This window comes from Mchenga conophoros, linkage group LG3, assembly GCF_057382185.1.
Source record: "Mchenga conophoros isolate Kocher_MC1m ecotype Shallow Benthic linkage group LG3, M_conophoros_male_GT1.1, whole genome shotgun sequence".
Taxonomy (NCBI): Eukaryota; Metazoa; Chordata; class Actinopteri; order Cichliformes; family Cichlidae; genus Mchenga; species Mchenga conophoros.
In genome coordinates this window covers 79,666,223-79,688,364 of record NC_140528.1, presented here as the reverse complement: position 1 = coordinate 79,688,364, position 22,142 = coordinate 79,666,223, and the positions used below count along the sequence as shown (strand labels likewise).

The following is a 22,142-nucleotide window of genomic DNA, read 5'->3' as shown; positions in this document are numbered from 1 at the left end:
CCCTGGGGCGCACTGACAGAGGTGAGGCTGCCGGACACTGGCGCCACCGAGCCCTCTGACCACCACCAGTAGGCAACGGGTGAAGTGTCTTGCCCAAGGACACAACGGCCGAGACTGTCCGAGCCGGGGCTCGAACCGGCAACCTTCTGATTACAAGACGAACTGGCAACTCTTGAGCCACAATTGCCCTAACATGAACTTAAAAATAAAAAATAAAAGCACTGCAAGACTGTTTAAATCCACCAATATCCTATATCTAGAAAAAAGCTAGCTTAACATAAAGGTCAAGTGTAATAAAGCTGAAATAGATCAGATATGCTTGTCTTTTAAGATTCAGGTGAGTGAATGACCTGATATTGGATCAGGAGCCAGTGCTGGATGGAGTGCAGACGAAAGTAGTAAAGTACACAACAAAGCAGTCACAGAAATTGTGTTTTTCCCCAGTCACAAAGAAAGAAGTACTGTTAAGGGGGGGGGGGGGGGGGGGGAGTGGTAACAAACACATGAGGAAAGATACTTATGTGAAAATAAATGGAAGAGAAATAACAAACCAATAAAACACAACACTAGTTTTAGAGTTTAAGGTATCATGTGAAGGTGATTGAAACAGAAACATGCACATGATGGAGGGAGATAAGATGAGCTAAGCTTGTAGTGTGGAAGAGGAAAATTCTGCTACTGTAAGTGACTGAGGAAAGTTAGAGAGGAGAGTACTACACAGAAGGTTATTTAGCAGTGCCATTTGTGTGTACTTCTGTCTGCTTTGCCTGTAGTTGCTGTCCATATCCTCTTTCATCTGCTTTGCATCTGTCTGTCTTTCACTTACTCTGTGCTTGACTGTTCTTTAACTGCACCATACTGAAGATCACTGATCTCCCGAACTGGCTAATTTATCTTCAATCTTCTGGTTCATTGTTTTGGTTTCTTGACTCACAGATTTATATTCAGTCATATTAATCCACCCACCTTTGATTCCAGCAGCTATTTAAAGTATTTAGCTGTCAGTCAGATATTTCTCCTAGAAGTCTTCCCAAACATGCTTCCAATGAAATCCTGAGGTTGTTCACTGAACTTAGAATAGTAAAGTCTCTGTTAACCAGGTTTTTCTGGTCAACCATAGTGGTTTAATTGCTTAATAAAGAAATAACAGTCATGTGCTGCTGCATGGCTTATTAAACATGATGTGTACTCAAGCAGCTGCAGGTCAAAGAAAAAGGTTAGAGATGTGCTGCCTGAAAATCAATGGATACTGCAGAGAGGGGGAGGAAGAGCAGATTTTGAAGAGGAGTAGGCATCTTTTGCACTGTCCACTTCCTGCTGTGACAAAACAAATTTCCCACGTGTGGGACTAATAAAGGTTATCTTATCTTATCTTATCTTATCTTATCTTATCTTATCTGTTCAACCTGGCATCTGTTCAGCAGCAGGGCAGGTACACGCACCAACGTGAAACTAAAGAAGAAAGGATGTGTGAGTGGCAGTGCTGAGGTGCTGATGAGAAGGTGTTGGTGCAGTATTAAAGTGCCCGAGGTAGAAAAATATGTAAAGTTAATGAGGTGATTTAAAAAAAAGAAAAAAAAAAGAAAAAAAAAAAAAAAAAAAAAGATGAGACATGGCTCCAATCCTGGATTCTCTTCATGGCTCCCTGTTAAATCCAAGGGAGTTTTTATATCCTGCTATCACCATGCGCTTTCTCAAAGGAAATGATGTGAATGTTGGGATTTTCTCCCTATTATTGTAAACTTACTGCAAAATTATTCTTTACCTTACAATAAAAAGTACCTTGGGGTGAATGTTGTGTGTTGGCACTATATAAATAAAATTTATTTGAACTTAAAGCTGAAGTGAATTGAAGTGATCATCTGGGAGGTGAGGCCGAAGAGCTATTGTGCCATTGTGACAATGAAACAAAATCCAGTAAAACGGTAACCCAACTATTCCAAGTCTTGATGCATCCTCAACCATCAAGATAAGGAAATCCTAGAAAGTTTATTCTGTTCATCTGGGAGAAATATTTCACTCATCCAAGCGATGTTCAGATAATTACAATCAACTTTTTGTGGCACACTACTCCACATTCCTCTGTTACCTCACAGGTAGTGCTACAAGTTAATCAACACTTAAGCTGACGAAGCATGAGCAGAAAGGATGAAACATTGCTTTACCAACTCTTCCTCCTGTGGTTCTGTCACTATTATAAATGCAACACATTTGTTTTCTTGTTTTGCAACACAAAAAGCTTCTGCTTTACAAAAACAAAAAACTACACCCTGATGTTTATTGCCCTTGTTTTGGATACTGAAAGCTTGATGCATACAGCTTGATTTCAAACTGCTCATATGCAAAGGTGATCAAAGATCTCTTCCCCAGTTTCCCTCTGCTTACCACTGATCAAATAACAGAGCTTTATCGGACTGTGCCACGCCTCCTGATGTTTCATACTGTTTCATGTGGAAAGATATAGTAAAATCCAATTCATTTGTCATCCTGGTACAGGAACAAAGCTGTAAATAACACTTGTAAAACGTGCTATATTTCTTAGAGACTCAGCGCTGGGAATAAAGGCAATCTGTCATCTGTTATACCCGTTAGCTGCAATAGCAATTGGATCCCATGATAACCTACAGCCAAGGCAACCTGCTTTGTCACTATGGCTTTCAGTAAAGTTCTCCAATTTCCTGGTAGTGATGTAAGAGCTCTCTGGGTGCCTGGCTGGCACAGTCTTTCCGATTTAAAGCTATAGACGTGAGGAAGCTGCTCTGTGATGATGACCTCAGGATATTTTCTTTAATGATTCGCATTTGGTCAGTCAGTAATATGTGTTCAAAGTCAAATGAAATTCTGCTTGAGAAGAGGTTAATTTCACTCCTGGTTGTAAAACCGTCCTCCTACAGTGTCAAAGAGCATAGCCTCTGCATCAAATCCTCAGAAAAACACCACAGGGCTTTCTAATAATGCAAGCTGGGAGCTGAGAGGAGACCTCAGTCTGCTTATCCTTGTCGCCAAACTCAGCTTTTCACCAAATGCTGCTTAAGGCATCAACAAGCATACAACAGAGTAAAATACTAATTGATTCTCTATCATTTGTTATGTAGGAAGGTAGGGGTGTGTGTCAATTTACAGGTTATCTAATCAGAAAGGTAGTAAATTCTGCTGAAGGTCTCTTCCTGGTAAAATGCTTTCCTAATGTTGCCTTTTCACAGAGGATTTCACAGCTATTGGGGTTGTCTCTCCAATAGTGTATGTCTGAAGGTTCTCACTCATCCAGGTCATCATAATCTAAGGAGGTTGGAAATAAAGGAGTCTGGACTTCTGCAAGTTTCCTGGAAGACGTTTCACCCCTCATCTGAGAAGCTTCTTCAGTTCTAAGAGCAACCGTGGGGCTACCGTGGTTCAGGGGGTTGCCGGTTCGATCCCCAGCTCTCTCTGTCCTGGTCGTTGTTTCCTTGGGCAAGACACTTTGGCCAACACCAGTAGGTGGTAGGTTAGAGGGGCTGATGGCACAATATGGCAGCCTCACTTCTGTCAGTCTGCCCCAGGGCAGCTGTGGCTACAACTGCCTGCACCAGTGTGTGAGATTGAATGAATAGAATTGTAAAGTGCTTTGGGTGGCTCTTCTATGTTGTGCCATGCACTTATGAAGTGGCTGTTTGGTCTTGGGGACACCCCCATAGGGCTTAAAATCTGGGACTCTCCACCAATTACTCTTAGAACTGATGAAGTTTCTCAGATGATAGGTGAACGTCTTCAAGGAAACTTAAAGTCCAGATGCTTTTCTTTCCAAGCTCCTTAGACTGTACGTTCTGTACTTAACACTTAAAAGGTACTTTTTGACAATGTTTGCTATGGACTCCTATTATGTTGTGACCAACGTCTGGTATATGAGAACACCATAATGTAAATAGTAGACACACAAGCAACATGAAATTCTGCCTGTTACGTTTGGTTGCGTAACAAAAACAAACTTGACCTAACAAAAAAACAAAAATAAACATTTTACTCCTTTTTCATCTTCTGTCAGTAGAAGTTTGTCAATAGGATGATTCTGCGTGAGTACCAGATTGAGTTTTTATTAACCTACAGATTAAAAGGTTTGTGGTGGTGAAAAAAAAAAAAAAATCAAGGTTAAATCAGGAACAATCAAGAACCACAATGTCACTTTGTTTTTAATGCCAACCATCATTGTCATTATCCCATTTGCTTATTTATATCATCTATGACACGTGACCTTACTCATGTTGGAGTAATTAAATGTTTCTGAATTGCTTTCAAACAAGGATTCCAACTGCATGTAGTGTCTTTGGCACAGGACAGCTGACACATTAATAACAGTTCTCACAGGGGAGCTGAGGAGGAGTCTGTAATGATCTGGCAGAAAGTGAACAATATCTAGACAAAAACATAGAACTGAATACTGGCATCAAACACTCCAATGAGACGTCTTAGATGAGCTGTTTCTTTTTAACTGCATCAGTGGTGACAGCAGGAGGAAATCCCTTGGATGTCCCTACAATTAAAAAAGACAATGCTACTTCCACACTGCTACACATACTTTGGTAATACTTGGTAAAGGGCTACAGGTCAGGTTCCATGCAGTGGCGATGCTCTGTCCCCTAGCTGGCCAACCAACCATCAACACATCCAAAAACCAGACATTATCTTTTTAGAGACATTCCAGCAATCATCACCCTGCTCCCCAACACAAAGCACAAAGCTACGGCTATTATGGAATAGCCTGAAAGAGGCTATTACAGGATACCCGAGATGTCCTTTTCCTGTGCTGCTTCTCTTTCAACCTCTGACTACCAGTGTCCTCTGATTCTGCCAGACAAGGCGAGAGACAGTGGGTCATCACACTCACAATGCAGCTGCTCACTCACCATGAACGCTGCGGTTCTGTACAGACAGCCAGTCCTCCGGTGGGGGTTCGTCTTGAAAACCCTAGCCTAGCATCATTGCTGCTCCACAGGGCTCACTCCTGGCAACAGGAAACCCAGGAGGTGAAAAAGAAGGGCTGCTGACAGAGCAACACACCCCGCATTACAAGATGATACAGCACCATGATACCCTGTTTCCTCCCCCCACTCTCTCAGTGTCCCTCACTTGGAGCGGTGACGCTACACTGATCCACTCTAGTCTGTCAGTGCCGCTGCTGTGTGTGTGTCAGCAAATCAGCACCACCGTGTCGCTGCGCTCGAAGGAGCTCTGCACTCTGCTGTGCTCTGGCAGGCGCTCTAATCAAACCCCGAGTAATAGATTAGTTCACAGCCACTCTGGCCTCCACTCTCTTAATCCAGTCAGGACAGAATGAGCAGCTGCGACTTAAGAACTGATAGATCTTTTAAAGACAGCATAACAACACATGAAGAGATCTAAAATTGAATGAAAGCTGTGATTCCATTTCTAAACATTCAGTTGCCTTTCAAAGACGCAAGTATCCAGAAAGCTTTTGTTGCTAAGGCTGAAACACAAAGTTCAACTAATGAAGGCTTCAGGTGCTGTGGCAACATTGTATCTGTACTCTGGACAGATGGAGGGATGGAAAACTTGAGGGGGGGGGGGGGGGGGGGGTCTGAAAATGTTATTCTATTCATTTCTATGTTGAAACTGGTTAGATCCATTAGCAGCATCTAACCAGTTGTTAGAGGAAGCTAACATATCAGAGGAAACCAAAGGCTAGGCAGTTAAGAGGATTATAGGCTGATACGACCAATTTTTTTCTTCTTTTTTTTTTTTTTTTTTTTTTTAAATAAAGTCAAATTATTGCAACCATGCTACTAAATTTAGACAACATATGTTTGGCTATCAGCTTCTATGTGAACATTTGTTGAGAATCTTTTATTTTTTATTTATTTATGGTGACAAAAGGTAACTTGATTCCAATTATTATATTGTTCACACACGTGAGCGAGGTGCTGGACACACGCGGGGGACTGGCTATAAATAACTGCATTATACAGTAAAAACAAATCACATTGAGACTAGATTAAATAAATAAGCAAGTAATCTAATCCTCTTTCCTTCATTGAATTTATCTTTGTCTCTTTTTATGCATTATTAATGTGAAATCAGACTCGAAGTCACAACAAGGCCTTTAAACACAGTGGAGCACAGTGATGTTTTACTCTCAGCAATGCAGAATTGGTGTGCATGACAGAATAATGATTCACAGCTTTGGGAAAAACTGTTAGTGGAAACAGCACAGTGAGTCTCATAATAGCTCAACAATAACAGAGTCAAATAGGAGTCCACACAGAGTCCAGTAACTCCTCCGTGAAACAGCAGCAGCACTGGCTTAACAAAGCCTTGAAATCCGAGCCTTGTTAACTGATTCCTCAGGTCCAATATAGAGTTACAGCCACAGACAGACTTGTGTGTGTACATGAGAACTTGTATATCAACATGCAATTTAAAGCCAACTTGTTAAAAGGTTACACATTAACAGAACCTTTAACTGGGCTTCCCATGCACAAAGATCACTGTAGAGTGCTTTTTCCTTTGTATCAGAAACGGGGCAAATGGAAACACAATAACAGGTTTCTGATGGCTCTAATTACATGTTAGCATCTGGTTCTTTAGTTTATTTTATCAGCACAGAGCGACCCTCTGCTTTTATTGAGCCTTGGGCACTTTTCTGTGGAAGTGGGAAAAAATAATAAGTATTCAGGCACCAGCTGGCTATCTGGCAGTGTTGTCAAAGACCTTGACATTTTGAATACTGCATAACAAACACGTTATGCTTGCTCTCCACTAAACCCAGTCACATAGAGAGAAACAGAAAAATAAGTATATATAATATTTTAGCAGGTTCTACTTGTATACATGCAACTGTTTCTTCTATTTTGGCCATTTTACATCAAAAGACAAAAAAATATTTTAGGCAGCCATAAAAAGAATTGATGATTCATTATAACCGAAAAGCTGGAGCTCAAAGCAAATGGGTGTCCATAAAGGAAGCAACTACCAGCAGCCACAGAAAGTCAATGAGATCGAGCAACTTCAAGAAAAGATGGAAAAAATAACCACTGACCATATGAAGTTAAAATATACAGATCGTTTTCATCTTTGAGGTGAGCAACTGCAGCTTGGAATGTCTGATAGCGACCAAACATCACTGTCTGTCAGGGATAATACGTGTAGCATACTTACATCCCCAAAGGAGTATATTATCAACTACTTCAGCTGTCTTCCTGAAGTCCACTGTATTGTAATAACATGCTCCTGCTATAGTGACCATGCAAATAAAATTCTCCTTGTCATGTAAAACCCAAACCATGACCGTGCATGCTCCCTGCTTTGAATAAACGAATAAATAGCTCAAGTCAAACATTTGCTGGGCCATCTACTATACTTCTAAGAGCTGCTGAAGCCAAACAGAGGGGCCACTTCAATTTCTGCAAGTGGTATTTTTTTAAATATAGCAGCTGAACCTGCATGTCATTTTTCAGCTCAGTACTCTTATTGTTCGAGAATACAGCAGATTGTATGCATGATCTGAGTATTTTGAACTTGCTTATGATGAGAGCCATTATGAACCAACTACTGACGAAGGCTTCTTTATCAGTCTTAAGTAGTTATGATGTTACTGTACTTTACCTCATGGTACAACATTAAGGCTCTGCTTAAAACTGAATCCAAGCTATCTGTCTGACCTTTGAACAACAGATGCACACTCTGCAGAAACACCAATTCAAAACTGCACTTTCTGAATTGAACTGATCACATTTTGGGTCAGAGCTGGACCCTGGATCATGGAGCCAATGCCTACTTGTATTAGCGTCAGTTACCTTATGAATATAATACCAATGGTTTGTGCATCAGACAGCTGGCTGTACAGTTTGACTGGGGCTGTGATGGCAGCACCTTCTGCAGTCACATAAACCGCTCCTGATGGTCTATGCCAAGGCCAGATCAACCCCATTCATAGCACACATGCGGAAGGCTGGTTTTCAAGGACAGTGACCGACTGGAGTAGGATGTTGATACCTTATCAGCTTTATCAAACTCCAGACTAAAAATGTAATTATACTTTTCATGGTTATTTTCCTGTTGGAGTCTTCATAATTTTATTTGATGGTTTCCATTTTTCTGCATAGTCACCACAAACAGAAGATCAGCTGCTCTGGGAAGAAAAATCCTTTGTTCTACTGAAGTACGCAAGGCCATGTTCTGTGTGTCAACCAAGCAAAGCACACACAGAGCTGAACAAATGGGCTACAAACAGACAAAACTCTCCTTGGTTTATAAACAGGACAGTGAAACTTCATGTAAAGGAGAAACAGTTCCTTTTCTGATTAGTTTTCTCTCAAACGAGCAGTGACCTCCACCTCACACTGGGGCGGTGCCCAGCTGAGCAACAGGAATGAAATTTGGCACATCGCAAGTCTGAGAGAACAGTTCTCATCTGGAAAAGAGTTAAAGGCACATACCAGGGAAGGCAGAGGTTCATCTGCAGTGGTGCAGACACTGTACTGGTGTGCTTTGAAAATAAGAGCTGAGTGTACAGCAGAGCTGTAAATTCATTGGTCGGTCTATGTTCTTACCCTCGCCTATGGCCACAGGCTGTAGGCAGGGACTGAAACAATAGGATAGCAGATGGCTGAAAACTACAATATACCTGCTGCAACAGTCGGTCACTTCGCTCAGCACGGCAACTGTGTTTCATAGACATTTGTTTTATACCTGCTGTTACAGGAGGCTGCCGCAGTATTCTCCTGAACTATAGATATGGCCACTTAGACAATACATCCACATAAGCGTTGATATAGGAGGAAAAGAAGCCAAAACTGGAAGCCAAGATGTTGTCAAAGGTTTTTTGCAAAGTTTTTTTCCACAAATTGTCAAGTTTTCTGCATCTGTGCATCTCTGATCATGTGCTACAATATCATTAAAATGGCAGTAAAAACCAATACAGATGTGTCTTCAACCCAGCTCTAGCAGCGCACCGTGCCAAGTTAAAAAAATTGAGAGGTGCATAAGCAGCCGACTGGCATCAAAACTGATGCGCAACACTACATCATGCCACATGAGATTAAGCCTAGCTAGTACATTGAAAGAAGCCTGGTTCAGGAATCTTTTCTAGAATGTCGTCAGGATGCCTCCTTGTTTTGGAGTTTTAGGCTTGTCCTACCAGGGAGGTGAAGAAATTAATTGGAGAATGGAAAGTATGGTGGGGAAATGGAGATCTGCACATCACTGCTTGGACTGCTGTTCGTCTGACGCAGACGCAACTACTGCCCACGTCTCCATCCTTTCTGGCAATTCAATAGGTATGCTCGTGCCACAAGCCACACACAAAATAAAGCCCCTTAAGTTCTGCTGAACCCCTGGTCTGACTACAGATTCTACCTTTTGTATTTTCTTAGGGTCTTTGAGGGGGCTTTCCCGAAGTGGGACTTTCCCAAACAGCTTCCACCCAGGATCCTTCTGCTCCACAGGCTGATTTTCCTTCACTCTCCTGGCAAACAGGCTCCTGAGAGAGGAGAATGACACAGAATTAGAATGGACGATAATTAGCTCATTATAACAGCAACAAAAAGGAAGGAAGGCGTTGACAACCTGCCTCCTGACTAAAGCAATCAGTGAGGTGAAACACTGTAGTGTGTGTGTCTCTACTACTGGAGGGGACAGCTGATGTAAAGCCACATATTGTATATTTGACTTAAAGAACAAGGGGTTATAGGTCGCAAGCCATTTAACCTCCTACCTTATATGAGCGATATTCAATTAAAATTTAAGGTCTAGTTAGAGAAAATTTCCTCAAACCAAGGTCCAAAATATCAAAGTTCCAAATGCATTATAATTTAATGCAATATATAATAAAGTAGCCCAATTTTTGAATCAGTAGTAGTTTGAAGTTATATAAGAATATTAAATCTACATTTATGGTAATTACATTTTAATGGAGAAAGACAGAATTCAACCAAAAATCCAGAAAGAAAATATTACATGAAAGTAATAAATAAATAGATTTGCATGTCTCTGAGTAAAATAAAAATTTGATTCCCCCACAGATTGACTATAATCATGGGACATAGCCAGTCAATTCCAGATACTACTGATCTTAACTTGTTGTGTATAAAGTACACCTTTTCACAGAATCAATTTGCTTTTATTCCAACCTATCCACGACCACAGGTAAGACCAAAGATCGATCAAAGAACGTGACAAGACTGCAGATCTGCACAACGCTGGGCTACACATGGATGAGTTACAAGAACATCAGCAAGAAGCTTGGTGAGAATATGACAACTGTCCGTGCAATTATTCAGAAGAAACTGTCACCCTTGAAGGAGTTCTTCCCTCACAGGGTGAGGATGATCACAAAAAAAGTGGATCAGCCTAGAGCTACACTTGTTAATGACGTAAAGGCAAATAAGACCACAGTCACCAAGAACACCACTTTTAACACACTACACATTGAAACCTTGCAGCGTTCCAAGTTCCCCCCTTGGTTATGCGGCCGATCTTACAAACTCAGAAGGAGAACATTTCCCCCACTGTACATCGACTATTGTAGACAAAGGAAAAGGCTGACCATACTAAAATAACAATAAGATAAACGTGAGAAATGTGGCACTAACGTAAAATAGAAATGGTGCATCAAAATCTAGTAATAGGTCTGGGTTCAGATCCAGATTGTAGTCTGCCTATTCACGACTTAGGCACAATATGGAAGAAAGCATTGGGAAATGGTTGAATTTGGGTGTTTTTTTGTCCCACTGCCACAGGTGTATAAAACTCAAGCACTTGTAAAAGAATGGGTCATCTAAAGAGCTTACTGAATTTGAGTATGGTAGTAAAAAAGATGCCACTGTTGCAACAAGTCAGAGTGAAATTTCGTATCGGCAAGTGGTATTATTGCAAAACTAAAGTGTTTAAAAACCACATCAACATCATGTAAAGTTACGGAGCAGGCTTGCCATGTGCTGAGACACACAGTGCCTAACTGCAGAGTTCCAAATTTCCCCTCATTATTGCCGCTTTGACTGAAGAATACTACCTTCATCCAATGAATTTTGTGAATTCCCATTTGAAATGAATTGTATCCAGTCTCCTCTGCACTGCATTGAAAGTGCAGTGGTTTCAACCCACCTGGGGTTTAAATACTACCTGCTAAACCGTTGAAAAGCTTTCTTTTGTTCCACAACATTCACTAAGCCGTTTAGCCAGCTATTCGGTTTTATTTTTTTATTCATTTATCACTGCGTTGATGTCACTGAGCTGTTAGAGGTGGCTTTAATTAAAAGCCCGAATAGAGGCAAGCTGTGAAAAGACATTTAAATTGGTCAAATAAAAAGCCTCTTCTGATCAAGCAGGGCAAGAACAGGCACAATAGAAGGCTGTAACATCAAAGAGCCCACACACTGCTGTTTGTCTAAGGCTGAATTTCATCAAGGGGTCTTCTATAATGATTTTCACACGTCAGCTAAATATGACATTTTCAAGCTTTGGCTCTCAGCAAGTTGTACAGACATGTGGAAAGAGCCGGGAAGGGTCAAATAGGTCTAAATGCACAAGTTGTCTCAGTTGAATCAGTGACCCCTGACCTCTTAAGTGCTGCACAGCTTGACCTGTGCCCCGTGGGTTGGTCTCGAGAGTAGTGATGACAGGAAACATGCTGCCAAACACAGGACAGACTCATTCAATGACTGTCACCACATGTGCTACGGGCTTCTGTTTTTGCTTTGGAAATTGCTTCATTCAAGATGTTCTGTGCTCAGTAAAACCTTACAGTTCCTGTCATCTGGACAACAAAATGACACTGGCTCTTATCTTGCTTAATAACAGTAGTTATAAAGTTATTATAAAGTGCAATTAATACTAATCAAGAAGAAGCTGCATCATATCAAAAACAAGCAATGCTTTGCTGCTAGTAATCACTTATGTTCAATTACTAAACAAATCTTGCAGCTGCTCTAAAATTAGTTTGTAATTTTCCTTTTTTATGATTTGGTAATATTTCAGTTTTCTAGTTACAGTAAAACAGCCCAAGTTGCAAATATGACCTATATTCCACAAGAAAAAAAAAAACAAAAAACTAACATGCACAGAGACCAAACTACTATAATAAAGCTCACCACCTCTGAGCAGCTAACTCAGCTGAACTTCCCTTGTTCTATGCAAGTCTGATCTCTTCAGGAGCTTTTAATTATCTTAAGAAGCCAATTAAAAAGCTCTATTTTAAATTCAGAAAAGAAATCCATGAGCTATGAGCCCTAAAATGCTGAGGCCTGAACAACTTATTCAGCAATATTAGCTGAGAATTAATAGGGAAGAAGTATTATTTATGTATAACCTGCAGGTTTTCCAGTATTCAGAAAGCAATGTGTTTTATGAGTTACAGAGCAGTCTGAGGAGCAAATATCAGGAAAAAAAACATTATTTCTTGTAGACCATTAATACTGTTAGGAATCAGAAGGTGACGCAAGACAGAAAGATGACAATACCATCACACTGCAACTCTGGACAACATTTCAAACAGCCAAGCTTTACAGCCAACCAGCTGTAATTGCTTATGAAACGTAACAAAAGATTAACAACAATTTTGCTAATGATTTACCATGGTGACATTTCAGTTTCCAGTGACAACCTGAAAACAAAATAACTTGATCTTAACAAGTAAATCCATTTATGTTCACAGTCAGGCATAAGCTGGGTGAGTCGCCATTCTATTTACCCTCTAATGCCAACGCCTCATTCCTGCCTCGTTGTAGCTGCACGTTTCACATCAACCCTGCATATTTTCCGCTCTGCTTGCTGATAACTACAGTACACAAAGATAAAAGTAATGGAATGTTACTCCCAAGGTGAAAAAAAGAAAGCCGTTAAAAGCCAACACTTTTAATATTTTACAAACTGTAAATGCACAGTGACATTTAAGCTGAACTTCTCTGCTATTTTCACAATTGCACAGACAAACCAGTGAACAAAACAAAAAAACCCCACCATTTTCCATACTATCGCCATTTTCTTAATATTTTGACAAAGAAGTGCTTGAACGCATAAGACATCGGTAAATTGTACAGCACCATTTCACACTCAAATATAGAGGAAATGGTCAATTTAAGGATGTAATATCTACTGACATCAAAGCCATCTAACTCCACCCACAGCAAACAGAGGAAGGAAACGTTAGCCTTCAGATTACAAAGAAACAAAAGATGGAGAGGATAACTGAGGAACGCATGGGGTGACGGAGGAAAGAGTCATTTAGCCACAAAGACCAGGGGAAAGACAAGGACTATTTAACAGATTTCTTTTGAAGCTTGGAGAACTCAAAACAATTCAAGGAAAACTGCTTCACAGACTTTGCACAGGCTGTACTGAATGCTACACTTAAGAATCCCATTATTATCATTGCTCACTCCCTGTCATAGATTTACTTTTAGAAAGACGAGTACTGGCAAACATGGCAAAGTTTCATATATTGAATCCAGCTTTACTACTTTTCTCTACTTTTGGTTCTGAATGATGTTAATCTGAACATGTCGTTAGAATCTGATCTCTCTGGTTATGAGAACCTACCTCCTGTTTAATTCTTCTGTCTTAAAATGAATAAGGATTATTTATAAGTGTTAATCATACAAAACTACTAAGAGTTCTAGAATTTAACACTTCTCTTTGGTGAGGAGGACAGACGAGCTGACCCATGCAACAGAGCTCTCCAACACCATTATAGGCAATCCATCCCTCCATCGCAATTCCAAAGACTTAGAGAAGTAATACCAAGAAGCAGGGTGTGGAACAATATCTTAAAACACTGCACAGCCGTGAAAAACACAAATTCACAGCTTAAAAAACCCAATTACACCCTGATGGCTTCCAAAGAAATTAACAACAATAACAATCTTGGCAAAATTGGACATTCTAGCAAATTCACCACAAAAATGAGAATGCTTAGAGAACCTGCTAAATGCAACAAACCCCAAGAACTGCATCTCAGACTCAACATTTAACATGCTGACATTTGTAAACGTTCAGAAAAAGACTTTTAAAGTATGGCTTGTTAGGAAGGGTTGTCAGCAGGAAGCCTATTCTCTGTAGAAAGAAAATGGCTGCATGACACAGGTTTTTAAAGTTGCATCTGAATAAAAAACAAAAAAAGAACAACTTTGGAACGATGTCCTTTGGAAATAAAGACAAATCCAAAGTAGAGATGTTTTACCATAATGCAGTGTTGTAGTTGAAAAACAAACAAACAACATGAGCACAAGCAGTGGCTTTGTAACAATTTATTCTAGTTAAATGTGAGGCCATCAGTGGATGAGCCCTGCGAAAGCTGATGAAGACCCAGAGGGAACATCACGAGTGTAGATTAGATGATTCACGAAAACACGGCTAAACTCAAACTTCTCAAACCACAATGTTTCAGTGACTTGTTTTTCAAGCAAATAAAGATGGCAAGTAGAAAAGTAGAGGAATTTCATAGTTTGTGAAAGTTATTGAACTGATTCCTGGTCCACGGTTATCAGTTTGGTAATGTGGATAGCAAACTGATAGCTTGCTATCCACACTAGCTTTGGCTGGCCTAAAATCAAAATGGAAAGCATCTCTTGATCCTTTGCAATTTACTTGAATACCAAATCTGAGTGTGGATGATGCAATCATGCCGCAGAGACTATACTCCCATTTTAACAGTAACAGCTGCACATTAAAGAACCTTTAAGAAATCTTGGTAAACATGCCCACCATCACAGGGCTTACTAGAATATATTATTGTCATCTCAACCTAAAAAATAAACCCACTAATAAATCTTAAAATGTGGTTCAAAGCTTGGGAAAACATTACTTGGTCAATAATCAACTTTTTGGCTCAACCAACTAATTATTTAAACAAGAATCTGTACATCTGTAACGCAAAAGCAATACTGAAAATATGCGATATGCCAGAAAAAGTAAACTGTCAGCAGGGAGTAGTGAACACGAGTAACCCCAGAAAGCCTCTATAAAAGAACGCAACACAGATCAAAGTGCAGAGGCCAACACGGTGCCACCTTTAAGAAGCAAACTTTGACTTCAACTCCTGGATTACTCAACACCTCGTGTGGATGCCATGTGTTTTGTTTTTGCTTGTTTTTGGCTTTCGTGTCTGCAGGAACATGGTTTGCATTCAGTCAGGGCCAAAGTTGCTTCAACGTGACATCTGAATTGGTGCGGCTACGGTCGAGTACTCAAACGGAACAGCTAGGAAGAACCAAAGAACTGACTGTCAGAAGTGCTTATTTATATATGGTCAGTGTGAGCTAAGACATAGCACTAGATTATTTTTTCCCCAAAGGATTTTAAGATTTTTAGCATTTCACAAATCTGGTTTTCAGCCTTGATGTCTGCAAATAAGGTGATAAAGTGTCTCAGCATGGTTACAGGCCTGAATTTACAATAAAGAGACATGACTCAAAAAAATTAACACAAGCCATCTCAAGTAGAAAAGCAGACTCAAGTCATAGAAAACATAAAATAACCAGGACAAAGAACTGCTCAAAGCTGCCAAGCAGGAAAAAAAAAAAAAAAAAAAAAAAATCCAACAGGAAACAGTAGCCATGACATGTCAATCAAGACAAACTTATGCCACCAAATACTGTTCATTGTCCTACCTGTCAGTGTACAGCATGAGCGATGGAGTTGCCATCCTGCTCTGTTAATGCAATTACACAACAGAGAAACAAGAGCCTGGAGTCTAAGCTTCAAAAGACGATAAGAGGAACAGAAAAATAGCAAAAACCCTGTGGTTAAACTCATAGATCAGCAAGTCCCACTGCATTTACGGCTTTTACTACAGAGTGTAAAAAAAGCCCTACACAGCCACTTTGTTCAGGCAGAGTGGAAAGGAGGGAGCTGCTCTCTCCTCTGTGTCCCCACCTCCTCAGTCACAAGGCTGACTTCTAAACAAATGGGATGTAAGGAACAGGAGGAATGAGTGTGAGAAGCAGGAATCTGAAGGGCAATCAGTAAATGAGTAACTTTTACTTGTGACGAATGAATAAAAACAGGGATGACGAGTTGAGTTTGAGGGAGTGCCAATTTAACACTTGATGTTACCTCATTAACTGATTAATTCAGTCAGTAAACATTTTGAGTGTGTTTGGAACTTGGATTCAATTTGAGGAAAACCAGAGCAGGCAGTGGATCATTTCATTCCCGTCATCCTACCCATCTAATAACTACAACCAAAACAAAATGTAAACTCATGGTTTTGACTCAAATGCATCTTTCCTGAAATATATATTGGGAAAGATGCATTCAGCAGAGAGGAATAGTACATTTCTTGCAAGTCAAACAGAATACGGAAATTCCAGGTTTGGCTTCAGTTCCTAAAAGAAATAAAGCGTCTGAAAATTAAAATAGAGTCTCTGCTTACGTTTAAGTAAAACCTCCAGGCACCGATGAAAAGAGGATTTAAACCAAGGTCATCTCAAATCATCACATTTTTGGCAGCTTTCATTTGCCAAGTGAACTCCTACACAAATACAGAAACAAGAAAAGGGCTACTTTCAGCTGCTCTATTACAACAGTGGGCAGTTCCACATGTTTGATTTGGCAGAGTCTTGCACCAGATGCCAAATATGAAATGATTCACACACTAAATCAATGAAATGTTACATTTCGGTAGCAGAGTAGATCTGGGTTAGAGGAAGAAAGAATGAGACCATGCGATCTGACACACGTGGCAATGGCACCAGCAGCCTCAAGCTGAAAGCGGTCTCAGTTGAGATTACACTTTTTCAAAACTCAATGCACACAACAATCTCTGCAGCATCTGTAGTGCTAAATGCAAGCTATCCATGACAACACACTTGATCTGAAATAAGAGCCTGGTCAAATACAAAAAGAAATCTTGGTAGACTAAAAGCGTTCCTCAGAACGTGTGCAAAAACCTGTAAGTCAAATGAAAGTAACTTTAGCATGTCTGTGCCAGCTTATAACAAGTTGAACCCGAGTATGATGATGAAACTTGTAGTGAGACATCAAAAACCTCATTAGCATTTTCTTCAGGCAATTAAGTAGTTTGATATGTTCTTGTTGGCTGGCGTTTTTTTAACTTAGTTACTTACTACGAGGACTACGGTCACCATCCTGCTGCCTTTTTTGTGCACTTAACCCTCTAACTTCATCTTAAATAGTCTTAGTAAACTGCTGTTCCCCTAAGGTGCTCTATCTGTAACATGCACAAGGAGGAGGAAGAGGAAGGAGCACCACACCTTTAGCTGCACACATTCAGAAATGGGAAGTAGCCCATTAGATGCAATGTCATGACAGTATCGTCTTCACAAACAGAGAAGCAGTGCACACTCTCTCAGGACAAGTTATGCTGTTAAGGACGTTCCCTGCCAGAAAACAGAAAATTCCTCAGGATCTGAGATACTGGGTAGGGATGCACATATCTGATAGTCGTATATAAGGGGACAGAGTGCTTTGAATCAGCACAAATATGCTCCACTGCAGGCCTCTAAAAATTCCAACTGCACATTTGGGTCACGCTGTGCATTTGTTGAATATTGAAGCAAACGGCCCCCTCACCCCCCTAAAGAAAGAAAAAAAGAAAACCCCAAAGATCCAAAAACACAGTATGAAGAGTACAAACAGGAGTCGCTAACATCAGCACAAACAACAGTGGTCAACAGACCAGTTGTATGTAACACATCTTTTTGACACTGGCCCCATCTGAAAGCAGCAACGTGCAACCACCACTGAAACTTCATAACTTCTACATGAAACAGCACAGAGGAAGCTGACGGCAAAGGGTCAGTCGTTTGAAGGCATTTCACAGTCTGTTTGCAGTAATTCATGTAATTAACAGCAAACTATAGTCAAGTGAGTTAACATGAGCCAGAAGCTCCAAAAACAGCACTTTCCTTGTTAGCTGCTCTCGCCCCTTTTCTCTTTATGTTCGTTTTAGCACTTGTGAAGCTTTTACTGCACCTACAGTAGAATATGGAGTTTCTTGTTAGACATACTCTGCATGTGTGGCTCTAAGAGCAATGCTTAGTGCTGAGAAACTACTGTGAACATAAATTAGAGCAGCAAATTCTCACTGAGCTTAAATTAAATCTGTTTTGTTCACCATGGTTTTGTTATTGTTTTACCAACAAATACAACTTCAGCACATACATGAATGAACTTTAGATTTATGTTATAAGGATGGGATCAGTAATAATTGGTCTAACTGGTCCATTTGTACTATTGAAACATGATGTGCTGGGAGCTGGTGTCAAAAGGTGTGAATAACAAGCAAACCAGGCTTTACCAGGGGTGTTCATATACTAGTCTGTATCTTAAACACAAGAGACAACATGTAAGTGGTAGCTAGGTCGCTGCTGTGCTTTAAAGCTGCTATCAGACTCATGCTTGGCCATGATTTGGATAAGCAGAGGTCAGGGTCATGATCTTTTATGTTCTGGGTGAGCTGCAATTTCCAAGAGTGGTGGAATGGGTCAGAGGGATATTTTGCTTAATGCACGTTTGTGAAGCAATCTTAAGCATACAAATTCTGCAAGTCAAAGAGGAAGTTGACAATCTAGTATTATCTCAGTAAGGCTGGCTACAATGCTGCTTTTTGTTTTTCTTCTATTTCTGCCCTATTATGGCCTCATAACATTTGTGATAGATCAATATTTCTGCCCACGTTTCATTATACTCCAGCATGGTGCAAAGATCTTGAAGAAAGTTTACAGCCCTTAATTTGTAGTTTACATCCAAAGAGACAGGCTTTTTAGATTTTTTTTTTTTTTTTTTAAGTGTTCTTGGACATCAGGCTGTCTGGAGGTCTTTTAAAGTTTTTCCTTTGGACAACTGCTGCTTTTTCATAAAACAAAAGGCAGCCAATATCCAAAGAAAAGCTCTACAAATGTCCCTCCTAAATCCTGCAACTCCTCTAAAAGATTCTAAATTACAAGTAGTGGTGTGTGGATCACACCATATATCGATCGTGGCTCAAGAGTTGGCAGTTCGTCTTGTAACCAGAAGGTTGCCGGTTCGAGCCCGGCTCGGACAGTCTCGGTTGTTGTGTCCTTGGGCAAGACACTTCACATACTGCCTACTGATGATGGCCAGAGGGGCCGATGGCGCGATGTGGCAGCCTCGCTTCTGTCAGTCTGCCCCAAGGCAGCTGTGGCTACAGCTGTAGCTGCCTCCACCAGTGTGTGAATGTGAGAGTGAATGAATAGTGGAATAGTGGAGGGCCCCGAAAAGCGCTATATAAATGCAATCCATTATTATTATGATATATACACAATTCCTCTGATACCAGATATGTATGTTCTAGAATCGATTCTCACATTAAAATATTGATATTTTAGTAATTTAGTAATAAATTTGTACTTTATCATTAACAAGAACACAGTGGAAAGTAGCCGTTATTGGGATCGTCTAAATGATTGGTAGGAACAACTCCTTCCTGTCGTAGTGAGATGCAAAATGCTGCAATATAAATGTGTCACGGCTTACGTGTTGACAATAAGGGCTGATTGCAAACGGAGTCATGTACCAGCTAAGATGAGGTTTGTGGCACATGTGGCAAGACCACAAACAAAAATAAATCATAGCACAGAATATGATGACTTGATGATGAGAGGGACAGGTGATGCTAGGGCGAGACAGAGTCCTTTGGTGCTACAGGCACCATCTTGGTACAGAGACAGAAAATGTGGGGATGTGTACCACTGCTGCCGATTTTTGAAAAGTGACTTATGTCTAGGCTTAGTTTTTGTTTTGATGTTTAAACAAGTTGAATTCCCCGCACCCTTAAAACTATGGAATCACATTTGTTCTTGTTTGTTGTTAATTTACATTAATAAATATGGTAATGAAATAAATACATGCCTGAATGAGTAATTAACTTTAGATGTTTACCCTGAGATTACCTCACATGAATTCAATTGACCTAGATTTGGTCAAGGTTGACAGTGGATTATACAGGTTAGGTATCATCAAAATATATTATCTATATGCAAAAAACAGCTACTGTAGGCTTTGAAAAAATAAAAATGCATCCAATAAAAACACAGCTCAAAAATATTTCATATATAAGACAAATAGATAATAACGTGAGTCTAAAAACTTTCTCAGTTGTATTATTATTTTAAATCATTTGTTTCAAATGATTGTTAATTGAATATTCCAAAATGTAGGTACTGACTTTACAGGTTTTTTTATTTCTTATATGATAATTGTTCATAATTAAACAAGAACAGATAGTCTGTGGGGGTGTGGTGGGGTGTTACAAATACAAAGTACAGAACCATGGACTTACCTTGCAAATAAACTTGCTAGTGGTCCCAATTTTCTCTGCCTCCCATCCTCTTCTTTCTGCATGACTTCTGCCGCCCATAAGTCTCTGGAGGTTCCCGCTGAAGACGACAACACCACTTCTGAAAAGTGGTTAGTGCTGCTGTCGGCTGTCTCCAAAGTGACAATCGCACTGGAGTCAGATGTAACTGTGAAATCCAGGATGTCTTCGTTGGAGACCGACAGTTCTGTGCTCATGCTTGACACGCTGCACACAGAGATGTCATCACTACGGTTTAATGCTCCGCCCCCAACACCAGCTCCCATGGTGGAGGATAATCTGAGGGTGGGGCTAAAGAGGCGGATGTTGTCATAGCCACTGCGGGGAAAGGTGGAGGATTTTCGTACAGTGGTGCCATCAGAGGGACCATTGTCCAGAGGTAATGTGGCGGGGGTGTCGTGACTTGATTCCAGCATAAGGCCTCCGTCGCTTTGCCTTTGGTGACTGTGAAGGAAGGGCTCCGGAGGATTGATCTCCAGAGTGGGGATACCAGAGTCCTGGGAAGTCAGGCTGTGGTTGTCTGGCTCCAGGTCTGGGTAACTTTTCTGTGGGCTGCTATAACAGACAGTAGTGGGCGAGCAGGATGGCTTGTAGATGGGCAGGACGGCGTTGCTGTGTGTGGCCGCTCTGGCCTCATGGCAGTGATTGCTGATGTGATCATTTAGGTGAGAGGCCGTCGTGTCTTTGACCACAGAGCCATTCTCCACTATGGTTCCTCCAGGCATAACTGTAGGAAACAGAAATTTCAGTTTAACAACATAAATATATTTATTCACCTCCTGATAACTAGTTTGAGACAATTTGCTGTAGTCTTTCATAAAAAGTACGTTAAAAAAAAAAGTGACAATTCCATTGTTACATTGTTGAAATAAAGAAGCACAGAGAGTGCAAACTCGGTCAACACGATTAAGATTTTTAACGCTATTAATGCATCTGGAGTGCAGAATGATTCAAAATTCCCGAAATGTTTCTGTCAACGCATTTTGGGCAGTTTGTCCAAGTAGAGTTACCTTCACACATGTGCAAATGTGCAGTTGATCTGGTAGTGACGGGCAGCTGAACCAAACAACTCAATATAGAAGATGATAAACGCACGTTTGAGTACGTTTGAATATTAAAAAAAAAAAAAAAAAAAAAAAAAAAAGACAGAACAGTCAACCGACATAGTATTATGCACATTGTGAAAGAATGAATTCTCTTTTCACCGAAGCACTTCCATCTTAAAATATCACATCGACGTGAAACATACATTAGTCGTGGATGCTGCTAGGACTAACGCGTCACCAAGCTTGCAACAAACCACTCACAGAGCATTGGCAGATTGCAACAAACTGCAGACCTATTAATATCTTTGGGAACATGCGCTTTACATAGCTTTGGTTCCTCGTTTCAAGGACTTGAAGCCTCCCCAAAAGTGACAGAGAGAGAGCGGATAAATGTTTACAGAGTTTTTTGTTAACATGAATGTTCAAGGTCTTGATGCATTCTCAATCATCCAGGAAAATAAATCTCCAAATTCTGTTCATCCAGATTCTATTCATCTGGACGTAGCGTTTTGTGGGAGAAAACGCTACGTCCTTCAGTGGGCTGGTTTCAGTCATTATGCAAATGTACTGTTTATAAGATTGGGGAAACCTGCAGTCAGCTGAGACTGAAGAAGTCACTTGGATGAGTGACGAAACGTTTCTCCCACAAAACGCTACGTCCAGATGAACAGAATCAACTTTTTGGAGATGAATGTTCAAGATAAATAAACATGTTAAGTACGCATATTTTCCCTTTTTTCTTGAATCTGTTTGCTCGTGCAAAATTAAATGTGATTAATATAGAATAAAAATAAATGGTATTTAATTGT

At 40.3% G+C, this 22,142-nt stretch overlaps 1 protein-coding gene across 3 annotated transcripts in view; it reads right to left on the bottom strand.

The window, feature by feature from the left end:
• The window catches only part of tbc1d14 (TBC1 domain family, member 14), a 51,136-nt gene that overhangs the window by 23,241 nt on the left and 5,753 nt on the right, over positions 1–22,142 (bottom strand). For all 3 annotated transcript variants that reach the window (XM_085267439.1, XM_085267438.1, XM_085267437.1), the window contains exons 2-3: positions 20,252–21,014; positions 9,349–9,472 (exon numbers count right to left, since the gene is read on the bottom strand). In XM_085267439.1, the coding sequence (XP_085123565.1) occupies positions 9,349–9,472; positions 20,252–21,012 (885 nt within the window). In that variant the 5' untranslated portion in view covers positions 21,013–21,014. The remainder of the gene's footprint in view (positions 1–9,348; positions 9,473–20,251; positions 21,015–22,142) is intronic.